Source organism: Branchiostoma floridae, chromosome 7 (assembly GCF_000003815.2).
Source record: "Branchiostoma floridae strain S238N-H82 chromosome 7, Bfl_VNyyK, whole genome shotgun sequence".
Classification (NCBI taxonomy): Eukaryota; Metazoa; Chordata; class Leptocardii; order Amphioxiformes; family Branchiostomatidae; genus Branchiostoma; species Branchiostoma floridae.
In genome coordinates this window covers 5,891,696-5,911,079 of record NC_049985.1, presented here as the reverse complement: position 1 = coordinate 5,911,079, position 19,384 = coordinate 5,891,696, and the positions used below count along the sequence as shown (strand labels likewise).

The following is a 19,384-nucleotide window of genomic DNA, read 5'->3' as shown; positions in this document are numbered from 1 at the left end:
TTCCACATTAATGAGAATCATGAGAAATACAGAACCATGGCAATTGTTTCAACTTTTATGATACATTTTTTTGTTATGTCTTTATCGTTCAGCAGGTATGGCAGCACAGGGTATCAACCCAGCCCTGGCCCCCCAGTTCCTGGCTACAGGTCTGAAGAATGCGCCGCAGGGGCTCCGGCCGGGGACTGCTCCTCTCTCACTCTTACAGGTGAGACTTAAACCTTTTCTTACAATGATACAGAGTGATGCTATATGATACAGGGACACCCACTTGTCCCTATGCTTCTATGTTCCAGCTCCATGATATTCCAACAGACAAATACATGGCAAAGAAAGGTGCAAAATATCACCAAGTGCAGTCATTTAGCTGTCAGGCAATTGATAAGGATACTCAAAGTAAGTCGGTGGCTACTTATAAAGTTTTTCTATATGATTTCATCCCAGTCTCTGCTGACACGTTGATGTCCCTATTTGCATTTCAGTGAATCATACATGTAGCTCAGAAGTGTTTTCAGACAATTGATGATCATCTTACCCCTGAAATATAAACCACAACCAAATGTATGCAGCTGAACGAAGAGAAGACCAGAAGAAATGCAAAGTTAACACAAAATGCTCTGTACACATCACATTCATTAATATGCAAATAGGGACACCAACATGGCGGTCAGCACCTGCCTGCTTCATTGATACAGAAAGCGAGTGAAAACATACCAGTATATAAAAAGAGACTGAGCAATCGAGAGTAAAATAAAGAATGTTCCATGTTGACTGTATTCTGTCTGTCTGTGACACACTGTAGCATCTACCCAGTGGTACCGTGGGTGTGCGCGTGCCTGCGCCACAGTTCGCTACACCCTTGGTTCCGGGGCAGAACCCCCCTCCAAGACACCAGGTGATGGAACGTCCCTCCTTGGGCAGTAACGACAGACGGCAGTGTGACATGTCAGGGCAGATTAGAGGAGGGTTTCAGTTAATGAACAAAAGAAGAACAGCGTCCTAAAGGCATGAATGATCTAATCTCCAAGCAGGTCCTTAAAACCAAAAGCTAACAAAGGAGTGTAGCCGACGAAAGATTGTGCATTGGCTAGCGTTGGCCTTGGGTAGCCAATGCACACTCCTTGAAAGGCTACTCTCCTTTGCTAGCTTTTGTTTCTATCTTATGCTACTGTAGGATCTGCTTAGAGATTATAAGTCTACATAGAATGGAATCTATTCTATGCCCTCTCTGATTCAACAATTGCTAATCTTCATGCAGAAGAGGTTGGCTCCCATCACCATTGAAAGCTTTGGTCCTTACCTACTGCATTATTTTGGGATTCAAATATTTCATGGAAACATCGTAACAGGCATTGAAGCAGCTATTGGAGGCCTTTGAACAGTAAATTGAATTGGCCCTTACTCTCTGCATTATTTTTAGAAGCAAATGTTTTATATAAACAGTGTAACAAAGGTTGAAGGAATTATTTCAGGCCTTCTGAACAGTAAAATGAATTTCATTGTTAATTTAATTATTGTCATTTGAAACGGAAGAGGAGTGTCCAGATCAAAGTCCCTACCTGTAGAATTTGCCCTGACATGCTGGTGAGGTTTCCCCATAACAGCCTCAACCCTTGGACCAGTCACATTGTGCTTGCTTGCTCATTCAGTGGCAGGAATGTGTTGAATAATGTTACTAATCTAAAACATCATCATTACAGCCTCAAATCACTGGCAATAAACAATAAACTGACAGCCTTGCAGGATTGTGCTTCCATTGATATGATATGGTTCAAACTGCTGTGTTAAATTCTAAAGGACATTGAACAATTGAATGCATTAAAAGTTACTGTTGTGCTGAAGCATGGACATATAATTTGTTTGTTTGTCTTTGTGATGTTTGGCTTTTTGTTTCCTTTGTTGTCTTTTTAATAATACAGCTAAGAAAAGCATATCCATGTGACAGCCTTTGTATATCTGATTGCTGTTAAATGTCTTTCATTTCTAACTATAAAAACCGTAGGAACACTGTATTACACGTGTAAATGTATGTTAATTTCTCCATCTCTTGAAATGAAATGTTACAGCATGGATAAGAAGAAAATGTTTTGAAAGAGGGAAGCTACAGTTAAACCTGTACAAGAGACCACCTCTACATAAAGTCCACCTGACCAATGTGCCCACTTTTTGGTGGTCCCTCAAATTTTTCACGTTGATACAAGAATTAAGAACCCTTAGTTGTATGTTTTGAGCTTTTTTCAACACATTGTTACAAACACTCGCCATGAATTTTTTGTTGATCTCGCCTACCTTCATCAAATGTCTGATTCACTGCACTGACTTTCCAGAAACCAGACCACCTGTTCATATAAACCATATTTTATTGGTCCCCCAAGTGGTCTTCTTAGACAGTTTTGACTGTAAGAAACTGAAAAGAAAGCACAAATATTGACACAACCCAGTTTTGACTGTAGGAGACTGAAAAGAAATCACAAAACGTTTTTTAACTCATTCTTTTTATTGATGATGATAAAACATAATTTTACAGAACGAAAATCTTGGCACACACATAAATAAAGACACAAATCTGAGAACAAAAGGACTATGCTCACAAAAGCACAAATCTTGACCCAGATTTTATTTGGTCCCCATGTGGTCTTCTTGAGCAATTTTGGCTGTGAGAGGCTGAAAAAAAAGCACCTTCAACAGAACTTGACACGACCATTATGGTTCATTCCAGGTGCAAGGCCAGCAGCCGCAGCTGATCCCCTTCAACCCGCAGGCGTTGCAGGGCCGCCCCCTGAACCAGGCCACCCTGCAGCAGCTGCAGGCGCAGGGCCAGCTGCCGCAGGGCGTGCAGACGCAGCAGATCCAGCTGAACGCACAGCAACTGCAGCAGATACAGCAGTTCCAGGTAAAAGGCCACCCAGGGCTCGAAATACTTTTTTCTGTACAAATCAGTGTTATTCAACTTGATTTTGTACATGCTGCGAGGCTGATTTTCTGAATTAACTATTGAAACTTTTGCATACCTGCACTGGTGCAGGTAACATTGAAAATTACCTGCACCAGACAAATTTTACCTGCACCACTCTGACTTTAGGAAGTGTGGATCATACAAAATTTGCTATTTTTTTCTTTTGTACTAAAATATAGGTGGTAACAGTCAATGCAGCTAATAACAATCCATATACACCTACATCATAGGACATTTATGTATAAAACCCAGTACTTAGACCAGTGCAGGTAAGGTGCAGGTAGACACCAAAAATATACCTGCATAGCTCCAATTTTATCTGCACTAACCTGTATTTTCCAGCTCAAAAATGCCAACATTTCCCAAGGGAAAGGCATACTTTAACAAATCAAGTCGAATGGCATAAAACTCCACGTAATGCACGTGCGCAGTGGTGCGTACCTAAATTCATATTCAGGCTCAGGTCTGGATTCAAGTCCAGCAGTTCAGGTTCAGACTTTAAGTCCGGACCTGAACCCATCATTGCATATTATGTGCACTAGAAATTTTTTTTGAGGGGGAGGGTGGATGGTGCATATAAAATTGCATGTTATGAATTGAAATGCAATGTGAAAAATACATGCAAATTATATACAGCCAGTGTAAACACGAAAAGTTTTTTGTCTCAGTGCAAATTTCACTGTCTATGGAAGGTTTTAAATGGTTTAGAACAAAAAAAAGGGAATATAAGTGACAGATTGCTTTTTGCAAGTCCGGACTTGGCTCCAGACATTCAGGGTTTTTTTTGGACTTGGACCTAAACATTTCAGGTCCAATTCCAAGTCCGGACTTTAGGTACGCACCACTACACGTGCGTAATGGTGACCTTTGACCCTCCAGGCTCAGGCCCTTCAGCAGTCTCAGTCCTCCCCGCAGCAGGGCGCGGCATCGGACCAGCCGCAGCAGAACCAGCAGATCCAGCAGAGTTTGCTGCAGCAGTTCCAACAGCAGCAGCTGCAGCAGGCTCTCCTACTGCAACAGCAGGTGTGCAAACTGTATACTGTCCTTTACTAACAGCAGGAATTGTTTAAGTCTTTTGTTTTTTGGCTTTCCTACTGCAACAGCAGGTGCACACAAGTTGTCCTTTTACCCTAAACTGTAGGAAATGTCTAACCCTTCTGTTTGTTTCTATAAATTGTTGAGGTATCCCATAGTCTTTTTGAGGGCACAGGAGCAGTAAAATTGGCTACTTGACTTTGGTGGAACTAGAGGGATGGGCTCCACCTTCCAACACCATGCCATTTGACATAGCAGATAACAACCCTCCACCGCTATGGCCTCAAAAATGCTATGGGACTACCTTTACCTTTAACCTTTTGTTCTTCACTTGTCTTGATTGATAAGGGCATGCAATCATCCATCTTTCTATCCTGCTCTTTAAGTTTAACCAACATACATGTACATACATGAACATTTCTCCAGCCTCTCCTGCCATTAACCCCAACTAACCATCACACATGAACATGTACATGTACACATACCAGCAGCAGCCTGCTAGCCCCACCCCAGGTGATACAAGTCCTTCCTCAGGCTCCCAGGTGACAACCCCTCCTTCCCCCACACCCCCTGCACTGTCTGAGCCCACAGAGGGGGTAAGTCTTCACACTACTTCATGTAACACTAACATTCAACCTGCAACACAAACGAACACTGATTAGGCCACAGCAAATTGATTTTATGGATGACATCCACTTCCACAACTACCGTAACGGTTTCTTCATGTAACTACCAGTAGTTATACTTCTACAACACTCATGCATTTACATGTAGCTACCTCATTAGTTACACTCATAGCCACCTCACTAGTGTCACTTCAGCAAGGCTACCACGGCACATCTTCCCAGTATGTTCTTGTCATCTGGACCATTACCAGAGAAGAACCTTTTTTTCAAATCAGCCAAAATCCATATGCATGTTGTTGTTACCTATAAAATCTTCTTGCTGTGGCCTTAGGTAAAAACAAGCTTAACATATTTGCCAACTTTAGTGTCCAATATTAGTTTTTAGACTGTGCCCTGATGAAACTTGTGTGTTCCAGGGCATTCAAGGTCAGATGCAGCAGTTGCCCCAGGGTCAGCAGCAGCTGGCTCCCCTAGGTTACCAGAAGCCTCCGTCGTCCCTCACGGTACAGCAGCAACTGCAGCAGAGCATCCAGCAGAGGCAGACGTCAAAGAGCAAGAGTCGCAAGCGCACCACACCAACACCGCCCAAACAGTCCTAGGCACTATGAAGCAGTCTTATGTACTACCAAGCAGCCCAGGGTACTTTTCAGCAGTCCTAAGCACTGCTGAGCCACCTTAAGCACACACTGCCAAACACTCCTGCAGACTACCAAACAGTTGTAGTAACTTACTCTTAGGCACTATGAAGCAGTCTTATGTACCACCAAGCAGTGCAAGACACTTTTGAGCAGTCCTAGGCACTACTGGGCCATCTTAGGCACTTTTAAGCAGTCTTGTGCACTTTTATGCAGTCCTAGGTAGTATGAAACATACTTTGGCATTACCAAGCAGTCTTTGGCAAAACAAATCTGTCCTAGGCACTACTAAACATTCCCATGGACTATCAAGCAGCCATAGACACAACCAAATAGTCTTCGAGAGTTACAGGAACTGTCCTAGATACTACAGACCAATCCAGGCAATACAAGCAGTCTGCTAAGGCACTACTTGACATAGGCTCCAGTGTTGCCAAATGAATCATGTGAAAAACACAGTGTATGATACATGTATATTGTATGTGAATGTTGTCTTAACGGACATGCAAAGCTACAGTAAAGCAGAAGTGTTGCTATCCAATCTTTTTGTATCATGAAAATTAAGGTACTGAATAGATGGCAAAACTAGTAGTGTTTCTTAATAAGTTCTAGTTTTAGTCTTTGCTTTGCTGAGCTTTTCTTGTGGGATAGATTTGAATGAAGCTACAAGTAGCATACATGTATTCAAAATTGATGTTCTTGTGTGTACATGTGTAAAATGGTTTCATACCATGTATCAAGTAGACCAAACAGTGCTGGTATTATTTGGTATCTGTCAGAGAGAAGTTGAATTGTTGTAGTCATAGAATGTGAGGCCAACTCAATTTTAGGAAAATCTGAATATTTTTTGCGGCTACAGTCACATGCCGTAGATGGAATATTTCAAATGAAGACTTGTGCTAGAGAAATGAGAATGATTTTCCGATTTCAAGGAAGTATCTTGTATCCCTATTTTAGAAAGGTATGCACAGTGACTGCAGTCTGCATGTTTGTTATCATGGATTTCGCTGTATTTATTTCCATCAATATCTGTATAATATACATTTGTACCAAAGTTTATGTGTTGTGTTTTCTGTTCGATCTATCTTGTAAGAATACTCTGGCAGGAAAATGTTTCTTTTATTAAATATAAGAGTACCAAATACCAAGGACAAACCGGAAAGGATGTGAGCTAAGCTTACAATGCATTGAAACTGCTAGCAAGCACACAAACTCTCACTCACACACACACACACACACACACACATACAAGTCTCTTATTCCAGTTGTAGATACACTTTCTTATGCTTACGTAGACTGAGAGTTTTGCAGATCTCTATTAAAAGAGGTAATAATCTATCAGTCCCATACCAACCATATACCCATCCCCCTGCCAAACACAATATTTCAAATTTATGTTACTTTAAAAAGTACACACAGAGAATGCTCAGGTCCCTCTTTACTTGTCTTTATTAAGATTTCTCATATCTGGAGAAGCATGCACACATCTGGTCTACTTCAGCTTCTTCTTGGGGCGCAGGTTGTTAGTGTGGCCACACTTCTTCTTACGGCAGTTGGTCGCACGCGGGTGCAGGCGGGCGTAGCACCTGGCGGGAACACAAAGGCAACATCAGCTGCATGTAGCTGCTAAAACTTTCAGTCCATCAACTATGTCAACTCAAACCCAGTGGATTATAAAGACGGGGTTTGAGATACATAGGGAAAGGCATCAAAGTGTGACAAATCATACAAACTTTCTGGACATCCAAACTATGGCAACTCAAACTCCTTGGATTATAACGTATGGATTATTACAAGTATGCATAGGGAAAGGCATCCAGTTATTCGGCTACAGGGCTCTGGACAGCCCACAAAGACAAGAAATGACAAAAATCAACGAGCGTCCCTAACTGGAAACCAGTATTCCTGCCTGACGGAAGACTCTAGTCTTAGTACGAAATCTCAAGACTTACTTGCGACAGATCATCTTGTCACAGTTGTACTTCTGGGCCAACATACGCAGACTGGGCTCGATGATGCCACCACGCAGACGCAGCACCAGATGGAGGGTGGACTCTGTATGGGGGTGGAGGTATGGGTTTCATTAGTCTTTTATTTAGCATGGCACAAATTCAATTTATTTATAGGCATGGTTGTTTGATGTACCTCCAATCACTATCATGTCTGTCTGTAAATTACCAGTAAAGACATTCCCTCAATAGAGTGGACCATTTACTTAAATTTATGACATATAACTTAGAGGCAACATTCCAACAATCTTTATTGGATTCCCTGCTGCCAGTATCTGATTGGAATCTCTACATTACAGGTTAACAATTTCCCTTTTGGACTTCATCATTTAGGGTTATGAGAGTCAAATTCACTGTAATGTAAGCTCATCTGTGTTGGTAGTAATCATAGTACAAGGCCCAACTTTCTTCCCCATTATACCTTTGTTTTGGAAGCAAGCATTGTACTAGGATTAAATCCAAGTTTAAAAGATCTATGCTTTTTTCTAATGTTAGCAACTTACCCTTCTGGATGTTGTAGTCAGACAGGGTGCGACCATCTTCCAGCTGCTTGCCAGCAAAGATAAGACGCTGCTGATCGGGGGGGATGCCCTCCTTGTCTTGGATCTTGGCCTTCACATTCTCGATGGTGTCTGAAGGCTCGACCTCGAGGGTGATGGTCTTGCCTGTCAGGGTCTTCACAAAGATCTGCATTTTCCTTGCTGGATGAAAGAAACACACATATACATGTGAATACTAGTAATATTTGTATATTTTTTCTGGGGTTTGTTCCGCACAGCAGGTAAACCACGAAAAAGCGTAAAACACCAGCTTTGGACCGTTTTGTACATCTTCAGTCTAGTCTACCTGATAGGTAAAAACTATGGAGTACTGGGAAAAAATTATATGGTTTGGTCCACTCACACCTGGATGGACATCTACTCTTTCGATGAGTGGTGGGTTCTTCAATCTTATCCAGGTAATATTGGTATAGATTCCCTTTCTGGATATATTAAATGTGATTTTGTAGATCGGCATGTGGCGCCCCCCTCCCCATTCCTCCACATGTGCTGCATGCTGAAACCGATGTCCAAACCCATCGACTTTGTACGGACGATTATTGTCAGCTTTCAAATTACAGCCAACCAAGAACCCCAAAATAATGTTCTTCAACACTTTAAGCTTCTAAATTACGGATCACTGTCGATCTCTATACAAAAACGACGGCGTACTATCAAAATTTTCCTGCGGTACAAATTCAGACAAGTTACCTTTCTCGTAGCAAGATGGCGGAAAGGACGAAATCTCGTCAATTCTCGTCGGAAGCAGATCTCGCGAGAACTGCTTGACTGATCGGTCATTGACCTAAGAGGAGAGGTCAAAGGTGGATTGCAGCAAGAAAAGTGTGTGGAAAGTGAAAAGCAGCCGCCTACTTCTTCTATAAGCTCTTGTGTTCGCGTTTGAGAAGCGACTGAGTTACAGAAGCCATGGCAGGAGTTACAGCGCGAGTTGGTGTGATATTTGGGCACCTGCAGCGCCAGGGAGCCCGCCCGAGCCCGGTACTCTGCACGGTGGCGGCCAGCAAGAGGAGCTCAAGTTCAGCTGCAGGTGACGCCTGGTGGGCCAAACACTCAAGGGTCCCCGTGTTGGACTCCGAGATGAGCTACTTCGACTCAGACCCAGGTGGATTGTGTTTAACATATCAAACATAGATCATGAGATGTAATTAGACTTTCAAACTCAGATTTTCTTTTAAAGTTTGTGAATATAAAAATATGTCTAGATATCAGCAATTGGCTCTTCAACTGTTTAGAACTTGAAAAAAGTCAGTTTTGAACTCGATTTTATTAAGATTTTGGGTCCAAAGTACTCCTCAGTTGCTTACGTACTGAACTGTTGCAAGGGCGGCGTGCATCATGTCTCATAATTTGTCTGGCATAAGGTAGCCTTTAGTTATCAAGGTAGTCTGAGTCATCCCCTTTATGGAATTCAAAATTTATCCCGTTCTTTAAGGGTTAAGTATACTGCAAGTCTTTTCCCATCAGATAAGTGTACTCATCACACAACATTGCCTTCACATATGTTGCAGGTGCTGACAAGACAACAGTGATCTTCCTCCATGGCAACCCCACATCCTCCTTCCTGTGGAGGAACATCATCCCACTGGTCCAGCCACACGCACGCTGCATCGCCCCCGACCTCATCGGCATGGGACGCTCGGGCAAGAACCCGTCAGGCTCCTACAGATTCGTGGACCAATATCGCTACCTGAGCGCCTTCTTAGACAAGGTAAGCTTGGTGGCTTGTATACTCTCACATTTAACTTCTTTGTAACACAAACTCTGCTGTCCGGGGCTGTAACTGGCCCCTGCCGGCAGATGTTTGGTGGGCTGCTATAAGTGAGATTTAATCAGGCTACTCAAACATGTACAAGTGACTACCTCTACATTGGGACCACCAGTGGCCAATGTGATCACATTTTAGTGGTCCCTTAGATAATTTTCACAAGTATTCCTGTCTGTAGTGACCACCTGTGTACATACTAACTTAGACCAGATTTTATTGGCCCCAGAACCGAGTGGTGTTCTCAGGCAGTTTTGACTTCATTCTTAGGTGGTGCCATGGTGGTGTTTAGGTGAATGTACACTTTGTTTGAATGACCAGCACAGACCTCAGCACCTTTATTCTATGCTCTCTGTTCATGATGCATAACTTGCATAAACCTCAGCACTTGCTATGACTCGAGCCGATTTCCCACCTGATAGAGACTGTTTAACAACCAAAACTAGTTTTGTATGACTTTGTAACATGAAGAATGCGAATTGGAAAAACAACAAAATGCAAAAATCTTCCAAAATATACTTCTATATCAAAAAAACTTTTCTTTGAACTTAAAAGATTTATCCATCAGTCAGTGGTTGTTCAACAGTCACTTTCCTTGGTGGAAAGGTGCTAATGTGTTAGATGTGTTGTGTGGTCTCCTTTAGTTGTCCACCTGTTTCCCTTGGTGTGGTTGCATTTGTGTCATCTGCATGCATACATGAATGTTTACTTTTCTACCGAAAGGTATAAATAGACTGTACCATTCAATGGTGGGTAAAAGCTCAGCAAGAATTTCACAGCTTATCTGTTTGCCCTTTTTCTTCAACTTTCTGCATCCCTTCCAATCAAATAATGCCCTTTATCATTTATGCCACTGACCCAGTTGAACATGTCTGGCATGCCCTTAAAATCTCTGACCCCAACTCCCTGTTATACCCTTTACTAGGTCATTGACCTATATCTCAGATCTCTGCTGTGCCCTTAAGGTCATTGACCCTAAGTCCCTGTCATGCCCTCTGTGCCATTGACCCCAGGTCAAAGCCCCCAGCCAGCTGTCCCTAGTGCTCCATGACTGGGGTTCAGGTTTGGGGTTCCACTGGAGTCACCAGAACCCAGCCAGGGTCCAGGGGATTGCCTACATGGAGGCCCTGGTGGCCCCCGTCAAGAAATGGGAACATTTTCCAGAGATATCCAGGAAGGTCTTCCAGGTATGTTGATTAATATTTCTCATCCTCCTTGCCCGAGGTCTATAGCTTGGAGACGCTCTAGTAAACCAGTCTGAGGTTTCCACTGAGGGAGTCTGAGGGAGTGGCCTGTAAAGGTGGGGTCACACCTGCGTACATATTTAAGTCCGTATGAGGCGCACATGGGAGTATTTACCTCCACCAGGCTCCACAGGTCGTTGTAAAAATGATAGAAATTGGACAAACGTAAACAGGTAACATGTCAGACGAGTTAGCTAGGTCGCTAACCATACTTCTCGGTCAGCTAACTCATCTGGCATGTTATGTTTCTATATTTGTCCAATTTGTACTATTTTTCCCGCGATCTGTGGAGCCTGGTAGAGACTAAGAGCGTTTTACGCACCTCAAACGGACTTGAACATATACGCATGTGTGTCACGCAATTAGAGAGTTGCATAAATCATTTCTATAGCTAAGCAGATTCACTGACTGCATAGAGGCCACGCCCACAAAAGTGGAGACCTTGGTTTAGCAGAGCAACCCCAAAGGTACATTACATAGGGGGCAAACCAATCACTTTGCAGGAGAAAGATGTTAATAATCATACTCAAGTTTATTTTTGCAAAAGGCTTTTCTACGTACAAAAAATAAGACTTCCTAATGTCTCCAACATAAGACTCAGCCAGTGAAAAAGAAGATGGACACTGCTATCATTAGTAGAATGAATCATATGTGTGGACATTTCAAAACATAGTATTCTTAATTCTCGTGTTCCTTTCTGTTTCACTTTTATTTATGTTGCTGTTTTGTTTACTTTCGTAAATTATTTGATTTGCTCCCAGGCCATGAGATCAGAGGCAGGAGAAGAGATGGTTCTGAAGAAGAACTTTTTCGTGGAGCGTCTTCTCCCGATGGCGGTCATGCGAGAGCTGAGCGAAGACGAGATGGCAGCGTACCGCGAACCCTTCCTCGAGCCAGGCGAGTCACGACGACCCACACTCACGTGGCCGCGGGAGATCCCCGTGGCGTCTGACGGCCCCCAGGATGTGGTGGAAATCGTGCAGGGGTACAGAGAGTGGCTAAAGACTACGGAGAACATTCCAAAGCTGTACATTCATGCCAAGCCTGGCTTCTTCGGTTCAGCAAATAAGAAAGTTTCGGAAGAGTGGCCTAACGTGAAGACTGTGACTGTGAAGGGGCTGCACTTCATACAGGAGGACTCTCCTCAGGAGATTGGGGAAGCTATTACAGAATTTGTGAAGGAGATGTAAAGTTTGGTTCTTATAATTAGAAAGGGGTGTGTTCAACTATGTTGGGTTCAGATCACCTTTACTTGTGGAAAAAAATTGATGAATGCCAGTAACATGTGTCAACATTAGACCATTGAACAACAAATGCATGTGTCACCTTTCCCTAATATGTGCCCACACTCAAAGCATTATGATCTATCTTGTCAGGTACATTTCTTTTGAATGTAACTTCTGGTCATACTGAGCACTGTAAGTAGGCATAAAGTTGTACTTATTTCTTAGCTAGGAGTTGTATTTTTTTTTGTGTTACATAAAGCATATTGCATTCATAAAGTGCCCTTAGATCAATAGAAAGGCCTACTGTTCCCTTGCAGATACTTTAGTCAAAGATATAAACTGAATGTTTAAGAAATGGCATCACCCTCTTTTGTCAGCAGAACATTGTGTTGTCTTGAATCATGGATAATCAAATACTGGTATTGAAATAATAAGCTGCATATGGTGCTTATAAAATTAATGATGGTCTTATATATGTATGTGGGTTGAAATTTTGTGGAAGCTCAATAAAATGATATGTAATGTATTGACAGAAAATCATTTTTTTAAGGATGTCCAAATATCTGTTTTAAGCAAACATTTCAAATTGCATGTATTCCTCCCCCATTATCTTCCCTACCCTACCATTCAAGTTCAGTCATAGTAAGGACATTATGTAGGGTTATAGATCAAAGCATGTGTGCTGTTTCTTCTTGCAGTGGTCCACCTGTCACCACTCCTTATACTGTCAGCTGTTCTGACTACCACACTCACATACACTCACAAACTTTTTTGGATACTGTCATAAAAAAATGATACCATTTACCAGAATTTCCTATTAATATAAGTGCCTAGTTTTTCAAGAGCTTTGAAGACTATTAGCAAAATAAATGTACTTCAATCTTTTAAGATGTTAAAAATCATATCTGCCATTGCCAGCTAAAAAAAACTAAATGGTCCATCCACAGCTAATTCATTCCTCCATACCATTGACGTTTCTCACCCATTGCAGATAAACCTCCCCTCTAAGGTGTACGTTGTGATCCATGACTGGGGTTCAGCCCTGGGGTTCCACTGGTGTCACCAGCACCCTGTCAGGGTCCAGGGGATCGTGTTCATGGAGGGCATGGTGAAGCCTGTGCCGGGCTGGGACTACTTTCCTAAAACTGGCAAGAGGGCTTTCCAGGTAACACATCTGTACATTGATTTTATAAACTAAGGTACTTTAAGGGACACAACAGCTATGGCCAGAGCTCTTAGCCTGGGTACCATCCGGGTAGTAGTTCGCTCCTATGTTTGCTTAACAGCAGAGAAGCGATATGTGTATTATGAATGTCAGAGCTAGAAGCGACACTGCGACAGAATGTAGTATATATTGAACGCTGGAGCAAACTACTTTCCGGATGGTACCCAGGCTACAGAGCTCTTGCTTTTGATGCAGCAACTGAGTCATATAACTGGAGACTTTATTAGCTTCTCCACTTATATTTCATATATAGCACTAGGCTGTTTTGAGATAGATATTGAAGTTGAGCTAAGAGATCTATGAGCAGACCTCTGTATCTATATAGCCGGTATAAGCGCCCTTCGGCGTAACACACCGAGACTTAGCCCCCAGTGCATGCTGTAATATTATCTGTACACAGCTGTGTGGCCCAAGGGCTATGGGAAAGATGAGCACTGCCCTATACACTGTGTGGGAAGGACATGGATGTAATTTGTGTGTTTATTGTCTACTATTGTAACGCTATATACCTGGTCCAGTATTCCTTCATCTTGTTCATCTCTGTCGCCAGGCATTGCGAAGTCCTGCCGGAGAAGAGATGGTCCTGCAAAACAACTTCTTCGTCGAGCGCCTCTTAGTCTCTGAACTCCGTGGCAAGCTGACCGAAGACGAGGTAAACGCCTATCTCGAGCCCTACTTAGTGCCAGGTGAGTCGCGTCGCCCCACACTGACATTCCCGCGAGAGATCCCCGTCATTGGCGACGGCCCTGAGGACGTGATCCGGATCGTCAGCGCGTACAGTAAGTGGCTGGAGGAGACGAGGATCCCGAAGCTGTACATCCACGCCGAGCCCGGGTGGTTCAGCGGCGCGCTGAAGGGCGTGGCGGAGGCACTACCGAATGTCAGGACCGTGACAGTGAAGGGCCTGCACTTCCTGCAGGAAGTCTCTCCCCAGGAGATAGGGCGGGCTGTCGCTGACTTCATCGCTTGAGCCTTCAGATGCGAAGCTATGACACCCACAAATTTCTGTGGTGCAATAATGTCTATGAAATAATCAATAGTTTTTATATGGGGAATTTTTATATGTAATTCAATGTGTTTATAAAGTATGTGACTGAAGCACTATCTTGACACTTGATATTTGTTTCACGTAATTTGTAAGGTAACAACCTTCTCAAAGTCTGTGTCAAAGTAATGAAAATGCAAGAATACATATAGCAAACTAAGGATTTTATTTCAATATTCCTACATTAATTCTGAAGGTATGATTCAATTGTTGGTAGATGTAATGGCAAAATAAGTAGCAGTTAGTCTGTGGCATTACTATGCACTGGCTATGCCTTGGTCAAGAAAATGGTCTATCTAATGTAACAGTTATCTAATGGGTCATGTCTGATGCCAGGATCATCATTTTCAACACACTGATCTTAGAAGTCTGTACTTTGCAGTGGATGGATTACATGTCTGACCACAAAACCATTTGTAGCAGTAAGCAAGTACAAAACATAATCATGCTGGCTTCGTGAAAGTGCAATGTACTAGATGTTACATTTGCAACTAACGCTCATTATGGTTGTAAAACTGCATTGATTGTCCTGTGTCCACCACTATACTGACTTTTGCTACAACATAAAAACAAGAAATCAAAAATACTACACATTTACATGTACAAATGTAGATCCATTGCATTAACTCCCTTGGCTACTTGATGCCCTTTGCAGCTAGTTGCTCCTTCACTGTTGCCAAATACTGAGGATCAGGGTAGCCGTAGCTGCAAAAAAAGTGAAAACAATAAATATCTTTTAGTTACAATGTTTCCCTGCATGACAAAAATTATTTATTACTTCAATATGTTCTGTAAATGCTGTAAATGTAAGTAAGTGCTAACATTTCAGATTCGGTACAGACTCATTCAGTAGACTCATTGGATTCAAAACTTGCAACCCCCTTAATGGCTCACCTATTAATTAAGGATTGGAAAAGCAATGGATATATAGCATGTTACCTGTTAGGTCCACCATACTTGCTGGTTTTGTGAGGGATACCATTCCACACCACAGTATCAGTCAATCCTGTAGTTGCTGATGTACCAATGGTGAAGACTAGACGGCTGTCAAAGGCTTGCTTCAGCAGCCTGAGAACCTCACGGCCCTCCGCATTGTCTGGAAGGTAGGCTGTCCGTGATGTTCCAGTGTAGGGCTTCCCGGGATTTGGATGCTCTGGCTGAAATGAGAATATCAACTATCAAGGCTTCAATCTATTCATTCAATGACTTAATAATATATGTGTTAGAATACTGCAAAAGAAAAACAGCTGTATGTCTTGTCCAAAACAAAAGTCCCTGTGCATTGATGCATCCAAAACAAATTTAGTTATATGTGGCAATTACACGTCAAGACTGACATATGAAACACCTTAAATCAAATTTTGGCCAATATGAACAGGTTTGTTGTAAAAAAATATATATTTCAAAACAAATTAGAAATTTTGAGTCACCCTAAATCAAATTTACATTACATACCCCTTGTGTACCATCAGGGAAGTAGTAGTGGATTTCGATTGTTGCAATTGAGCGACAGTTCATGTATTCATAGCCAGGAAGGGAGTGTAGGTAGTCAATGCGATGTGTCATTGTCCCCGGGGGTTGGTTGCCCTTCAATTGTCCAATCACAGACTTGCAGACAAGACACTGACCAGAAATTTTCAAGGCATTGTCCAGGCAGTCAGCACAGAACTTGTGCTTACAACGTGTGGTTGTTACAGGCCCAGTGAAGTAACGGAGACAAATTGGACACGTGTCTTCTTTGTCCAAGTTTCCAGATGCAGAGGACGCTGGTGACACTCCTGGTGAGGAGAATGATAGAATGTTCTTGTAAGTAGACTACACATCCGGATAGTAGTTCGCCACGACGTTTATACACTATATACAATCGCTTCTCTGCAGTATTCTGTTGTAGCAGAAGCGAACATAAGAGCGAACTTACTACCAAAGGGTACATCATTGATATGAGCTGAAGTCTATCGAAACAATAGATGACCTCACAGAAGAATAGATGACCAACAAGCGACGTTACCATATCCTGTTTCACATGATGAACGCCCTAACGTTACTACTTGTACTTACCATGTTTGCTCGTCTGACTTGGGGATGCTCCTTTCAGCAAAGAACGTAGTTCTCTCTCTGTTGATTCTAGCATTACGTATTGGCCAGGTGGCGGGATGTTTTGTTCAAACTTGCGCCCCATAACCGAGTAATCAACAGGAATGTTTACCAGTCCCAAGTCCACCGTGCCGATAGGTGGTTTCGTCAAGTCAATCAGTCTCGTTGCCATGTCCTGTGAGAAAGACGCTACTTCGTAGTCGCCTCCCTCCCGAGCTAGAGTTTCTGCAAACTCACAGGTGCTTTTGGCGCTCGCCAGACCGATCTGCGCTCCCTCTATCTCTGCTTCGATCTGTTTCTTCCTGGATGTTTCTTCTGTATCGATGCAAGCTAGAAGTCGTTCTCCTTCTTCCTTTACCAGGGCAACCATTGTTTGTACAGTTTGGTGGACGTTCTGACGAGCCAACTCTGTATTTTTCTGAAGTTGTTCCTTCAAGCGGTTCTGAACTTCTTCTGTCCGTTGGAAGAATTGCACTTGGGCCTGGCATTGTGGTGTGAGATCTAAGATTGTCTTTCTTTTCTCAGTGGCCACCTCTTCAATGCGCGTTATGTTGTGTAATAGTTGTAAGTCCCTGTGTTCGAACAAGGCACATTCGTTGCATATCGGAGTCTCGCATGTCCTACAGTAGAGCTTCAGGATTTCTCCGGAGTGTTTGGGGCACGGCGGAACTTTCCTTGTCCTGAAGACACCGTCATATTTGCCCGTCTTCAGTTCCTCAAACGTGAAGAGGGTGTGGCCCTTGGTAGCTCTCTGAAGACGATGTGCCAACTCACAACTCTCACACAGAAACTCAGCACAGTCTGAACACCTGGACGTGGCTGGCTTCCCTTCGTCACAAGTGGTACAGAGGAGGCCATCCTGCCCGTGGCGAACCTTGTGGTGCTCCGTCACGGCTTTCACCAGGCTAGCGAGGAAAAAGTTGTCCTTTAGACCCTCGACGCCATTTTCGGGCAATGAAACTTGCTCACGACAAATAGGACACGGAAAGGTGTCTCCGTCGTTCTTCTGGGCCCATTCTCGCAGACAGTGCGCACAAAAGGTGTGCAAGCAAGGAAGAACCTTCGGCTTCTTGAAGTTGTAGCAACAGATCGTACACTGGATGAAGTCGTCGCTGACTTTCTCCGAGAAAGAAGCAGTCGCCATTGCTGTTTGCGATCTCACTTCCTGATTTGACGTCACCACACCTGTGACGTACCGAAACTTGAAAGGTCAATGTCCACTGTTTACACGACCGTAGCTTAGGGATGAGAATTTTACTCGACGATTTTGTTATAGTTTCCACCAAGTCTTCATTGATCAAAGGCGGCCTTTTGGTTAGAGTTGTTGACTTAAATCTAAAGGGTCTTTAACATTACTAGACTTAGTTTTCACCAGAGTCGAGTGTCTAACGTTACCTAACTTCGACTAGGGATGTCCTCTCGGCCCGCGTTGGAGTAAAACCACACCTACATCGAGCGTGTTCTACCTCGAGCGTGTTAAAACATTCCATCTACACTTATTGTTCTTGATAAACTCGACATGAAATCAACAATATTGCATTACATGTATTAACTATTTCCAATTTTTATGAAGTGGCTTTCAAGTGTTCTCAAGGGCTGACGTCAGAGTTGCGTTGCGCGGTAGAGGGCAAAAAATGGGTGTGACTTAAAATCCTTGAAAATCCTTCTTTTCCTTGAAAATTTTTGCCCAATCTGGAGACTTTTTGAGTTAGAAGAGACATGTAGGGTCTAAGCTTTCCTGTTTGGGTCAAAATTTGTTCAGTTCAGCAGTTCAGCTGGTGTAAGGACAGGTTTTAGTTATAGGGTGCTACTGGTTGTATCAGGAGGGAAAAGGGGTCAGAGGTGAGGTTTCTTTCATAGAGGGAGCTTTTCTCGGAGAATGAGCAGAACAACCCTCTGTTTTCTTTGAATGGTTATAAACTAGACCCAAGTGACTTTCTGGTGGAGAAGAATTTTTAAGATTGAAATATGGGTTAGTACTTTTTTGAAGCCTTCATTCAGTGTATTTCAACATGCTTGTCAATGGGCAGCCCTAACTTCGATGTCTGACCTCTACGTACAGGATAACAGTATCTTTCAAGTACATGTATACCTACTTGTGAAGAGAGTGATCCAATGATTATAAATTTAAACAATTTTGAGAGGGTCAGAAAGCTGTTTGAACAGTCCTTCCTACACCCGGGTAGCATGCTCAAGGCAATGCCGATGGACGTCCGGTAAATTCTGGGTCAATATTTCAACAGAGTGTCCTATTTTCTTAGTGTCAATGACCTACTTCTAATAACGTCTTGGTCGGACCTTGGTCGGACTATGCTCGACATGTACTGAATGTGAAGTTGGCTCAGATGTTCACACCAATTGAGTAGCTGGGACCGCATTTCCTGCTGTTATGGGATCTAGCTTTACTCAGTTCAAAGTTGGTGCCTCGCGGTCGGAATTGTTGGTGCAACCTTGATGAGTGCGATGATGATGATGATGATGATCGTGTTTTCACAGCTTGTCCGGTTTTGAACTCAAGGTCCTCAAGGGTTTGGTTTGGTTTGATACAGATCTCTATTATTGACTGATTAATGGTGAAGAGCGTCGCACATATGTAGGGAATCAGATTGGGAAACGTATATCCGTTAGGAAAATGTGATCGGGAAACGTTATAGACAGGATGAAATTGGGAAGGAACAGAAATCGGGAGCATGGGGAAGAATGAATGGGAAATTACGAAGAAATGTAGGATAGCGACGTAAGGCAATACCCCATAGCTTCACCAGGATGAGTCAATCATTGCACAGAAAAAATAGGTGGCTATCCATTAAGTAGAATCTGACCAATCAGAAAATGGAAATAAAGTCAATTATTTTGCCATTAATATATATATATTTCATATCATACGTTGAATCTACTTTATTACACTTGTCAGAAGAGTAGGCTATAGGTGTGCTTGACTGAAAACGCGATTCATGGCAAAGCCGC

The 19,384-nt window shown here is 42.8% G+C and overlaps 5 protein-coding genes across 15 annotated transcripts in view; 2 read left to right on the top strand and 3 right to left on the bottom strand.

The window, feature by feature from the left end:
- Positions 1-6,298, top strand: part of LOC118418867 (transcription factor SPT20 homolog) — a 108,846-nt gene extending 102,548 nt beyond the window's left edge. For 8 of the 10 annotated variants that reach the window (XM_035824971.1, XM_035824966.1, XM_035824969.1 and 5 more), the window contains 4 exons: positions 93-208; positions 2,720-2,893; positions 3,836-3,979; positions 5,034-6,298. In XM_035824971.1, coding sequence (XP_035680864.1) covers positions 93-208; positions 2,720-2,893; positions 3,836-3,979; positions 5,034-5,216 — 617 coding nt within the window. In that variant the 3' untranslated portion in view covers positions 5,217-6,298. The remainder of the gene's footprint in view (positions 1-92; positions 209-2,719; positions 2,894-3,835; positions 3,980-5,033) is intronic. The other 2 variants (XM_035824970.1, XM_035824965.1) reach the window with 1 other exon arrangement.
- A 385-nt stretch (positions 6,299-6,683) lies between these two features.
- Positions 6,684-8,635, bottom strand: LOC118418871 (ubiquitin-60S ribosomal protein L40). Its single transcript, XM_035824982.1, has 4 exons — positions 8,512-8,635; positions 7,765-7,962; positions 7,205-7,307; positions 6,684-6,838 (listed from the first exon to the last, which is right to left on the bottom strand). The coding sequence occupies exons 2-4, from the start codon at positions 7,952-7,954 to the stop codon at positions 6,745-6,747; spliced, it is 387 nt and encodes a 128-aa protein (XP_035680875.1). The 5' UTR covers positions 7,955-7,962; positions 8,512-8,635; the 3' UTR covers positions 6,684-6,744.
- On the top strand, positions 8,629-15,073 carry LOC118418869 (coelenterazine h 2-monooxygenase-like). 2 transcript variants are annotated; one of them, XM_035824977.1, is made up of 4 exons: positions 8,629-8,923; positions 9,330-9,529; positions 10,597-10,770; positions 11,589-12,639. In XM_035824977.1, the coding sequence occupies exons 1-4, from the start codon at positions 8,728-8,730 to the stop codon at positions 12,015-12,017; spliced, it is 999 nt and encodes a 332-aa protein (XP_035680870.1). In that variant the 5' UTR covers positions 8,629-8,727; the 3' UTR covers positions 12,018-12,639. The 2 variants fall into 2 exon arrangements, with proteins under 2 accessions (XP_035680870.1, XP_035680871.1); XM_035824978.1 differs by lacking the exons at positions 10,597-10,770; positions 11,589-12,639 and adding exons at positions 13,045-13,218; positions 13,829-15,073 and having other exon boundaries at positions 8,685-8,923.
- Positions 14,473-15,889, bottom strand: LOC118419378 (probable E3 ubiquitin-protein ligase DTX3). The gene is made up of 3 exons (XM_035825742.1): positions 15,779-15,889; positions 15,263-15,480; positions 14,473-15,028 (listed from the first exon to the last, which is right to left on the bottom strand). The coding sequence occupies exons 1-3, from the start codon at positions 15,887-15,889 to the stop codon at positions 14,959-14,961; spliced, it is 399 nt and encodes a 132-aa protein (XP_035681635.1). The 3' UTR covers positions 14,473-14,958.
- Positions 15,890-16,367: 478 nt separating this feature from the next.
- LOC118419377 (E3 ubiquitin-protein ligase TRIM56-like) lies at positions 16,368-17,573 on the bottom strand. Its single transcript, XM_035825741.1, has one exon. The coding sequence runs from the start codon at positions 17,559-17,561 to the stop codon at positions 16,368-16,370; it is 1,194 nt and encodes a 397-aa protein (XP_035681634.1). The 5' UTR covers positions 17,562-17,573.
- Positions 17,574-19,384: the final 1,811 nt, after the last annotated feature.

What these genes read in the sequence shown, in the direction of transcription:
- LOC118418871 (XM_035824982.1), bottom strand. Translation starts at nt 7,954, where the DNA reads ATGCAGATCTTTGTGAAGACCCTGACAGGCAAGACCATCACCCTCGAG. An exon ending in TGACTACAACATCCAGAAGG is followed by an intron (nt 7,308 to 7,764) that starts GTAAGTTGCTAA and finishes ACCCCCATACAG; the next exon opens with AGTCCACCCTCCATCTGGTG. An exon ending in GACAAGATGATCTGTCGCAA is followed by an intron (nt 6,839 to 7,204) that starts GTAAGTCTTGAG and finishes TGTTCCCGCCAG; the next exon opens with GTGCTACGCCCGCCTGCACC.
- LOC118418869 (XM_035824977.1), top strand. Translation starts at nt 8,728, where the DNA reads ATGGCAGGAGTTACAGCGCGAGTTGGTGTGATATTTGGGCACCTGCAG. An exon ending in CTACTTCGACTCAGACCCAG is followed by an intron (nt 8,924 to 9,329) that starts GTGGATTGTGTT and finishes CATATGTTGCAG; the next exon opens with GTGCTGACAAGACAACAGTG. An exon ending in TATCCAGGAAGGTCTTCCAG is followed by an intron (nt 10,771 to 11,588) that starts GTATGTTGATTA and finishes ATTTGCTCCCAG; the next exon opens with GCCATGAGATCAGAGGCAGG.
- LOC118419378 (XM_035825742.1), bottom strand. Translation starts at nt 15,889, where the DNA reads ATGACACATCGCATTGACTACCTACACTCCCTTCCTGGCTATGAATAC. An exon ending in TCCCTGATGGTACACAAGGG is followed by an intron (nt 15,481 to 15,778) that starts GTATGTAATGTA and finishes TTCTCATTTCAG; the next exon opens with CCAGAGCATCCAAATCCCGG. An exon ending in AAGTATGGTGGACCTAACAG is followed by an intron (nt 15,029 to 15,262) that starts GTAACATGCTAT and finishes CTTTTTTTGCAG; the next exon opens with CTACGGCTACCCTGATCCTC.
- LOC118419377 (XM_035825741.1), bottom strand. Translation starts at nt 17,561, where the DNA reads ATGGCGACTGCTTCTTTCTCGGAGAAAGTCAGCGACGACTTCATCCAG.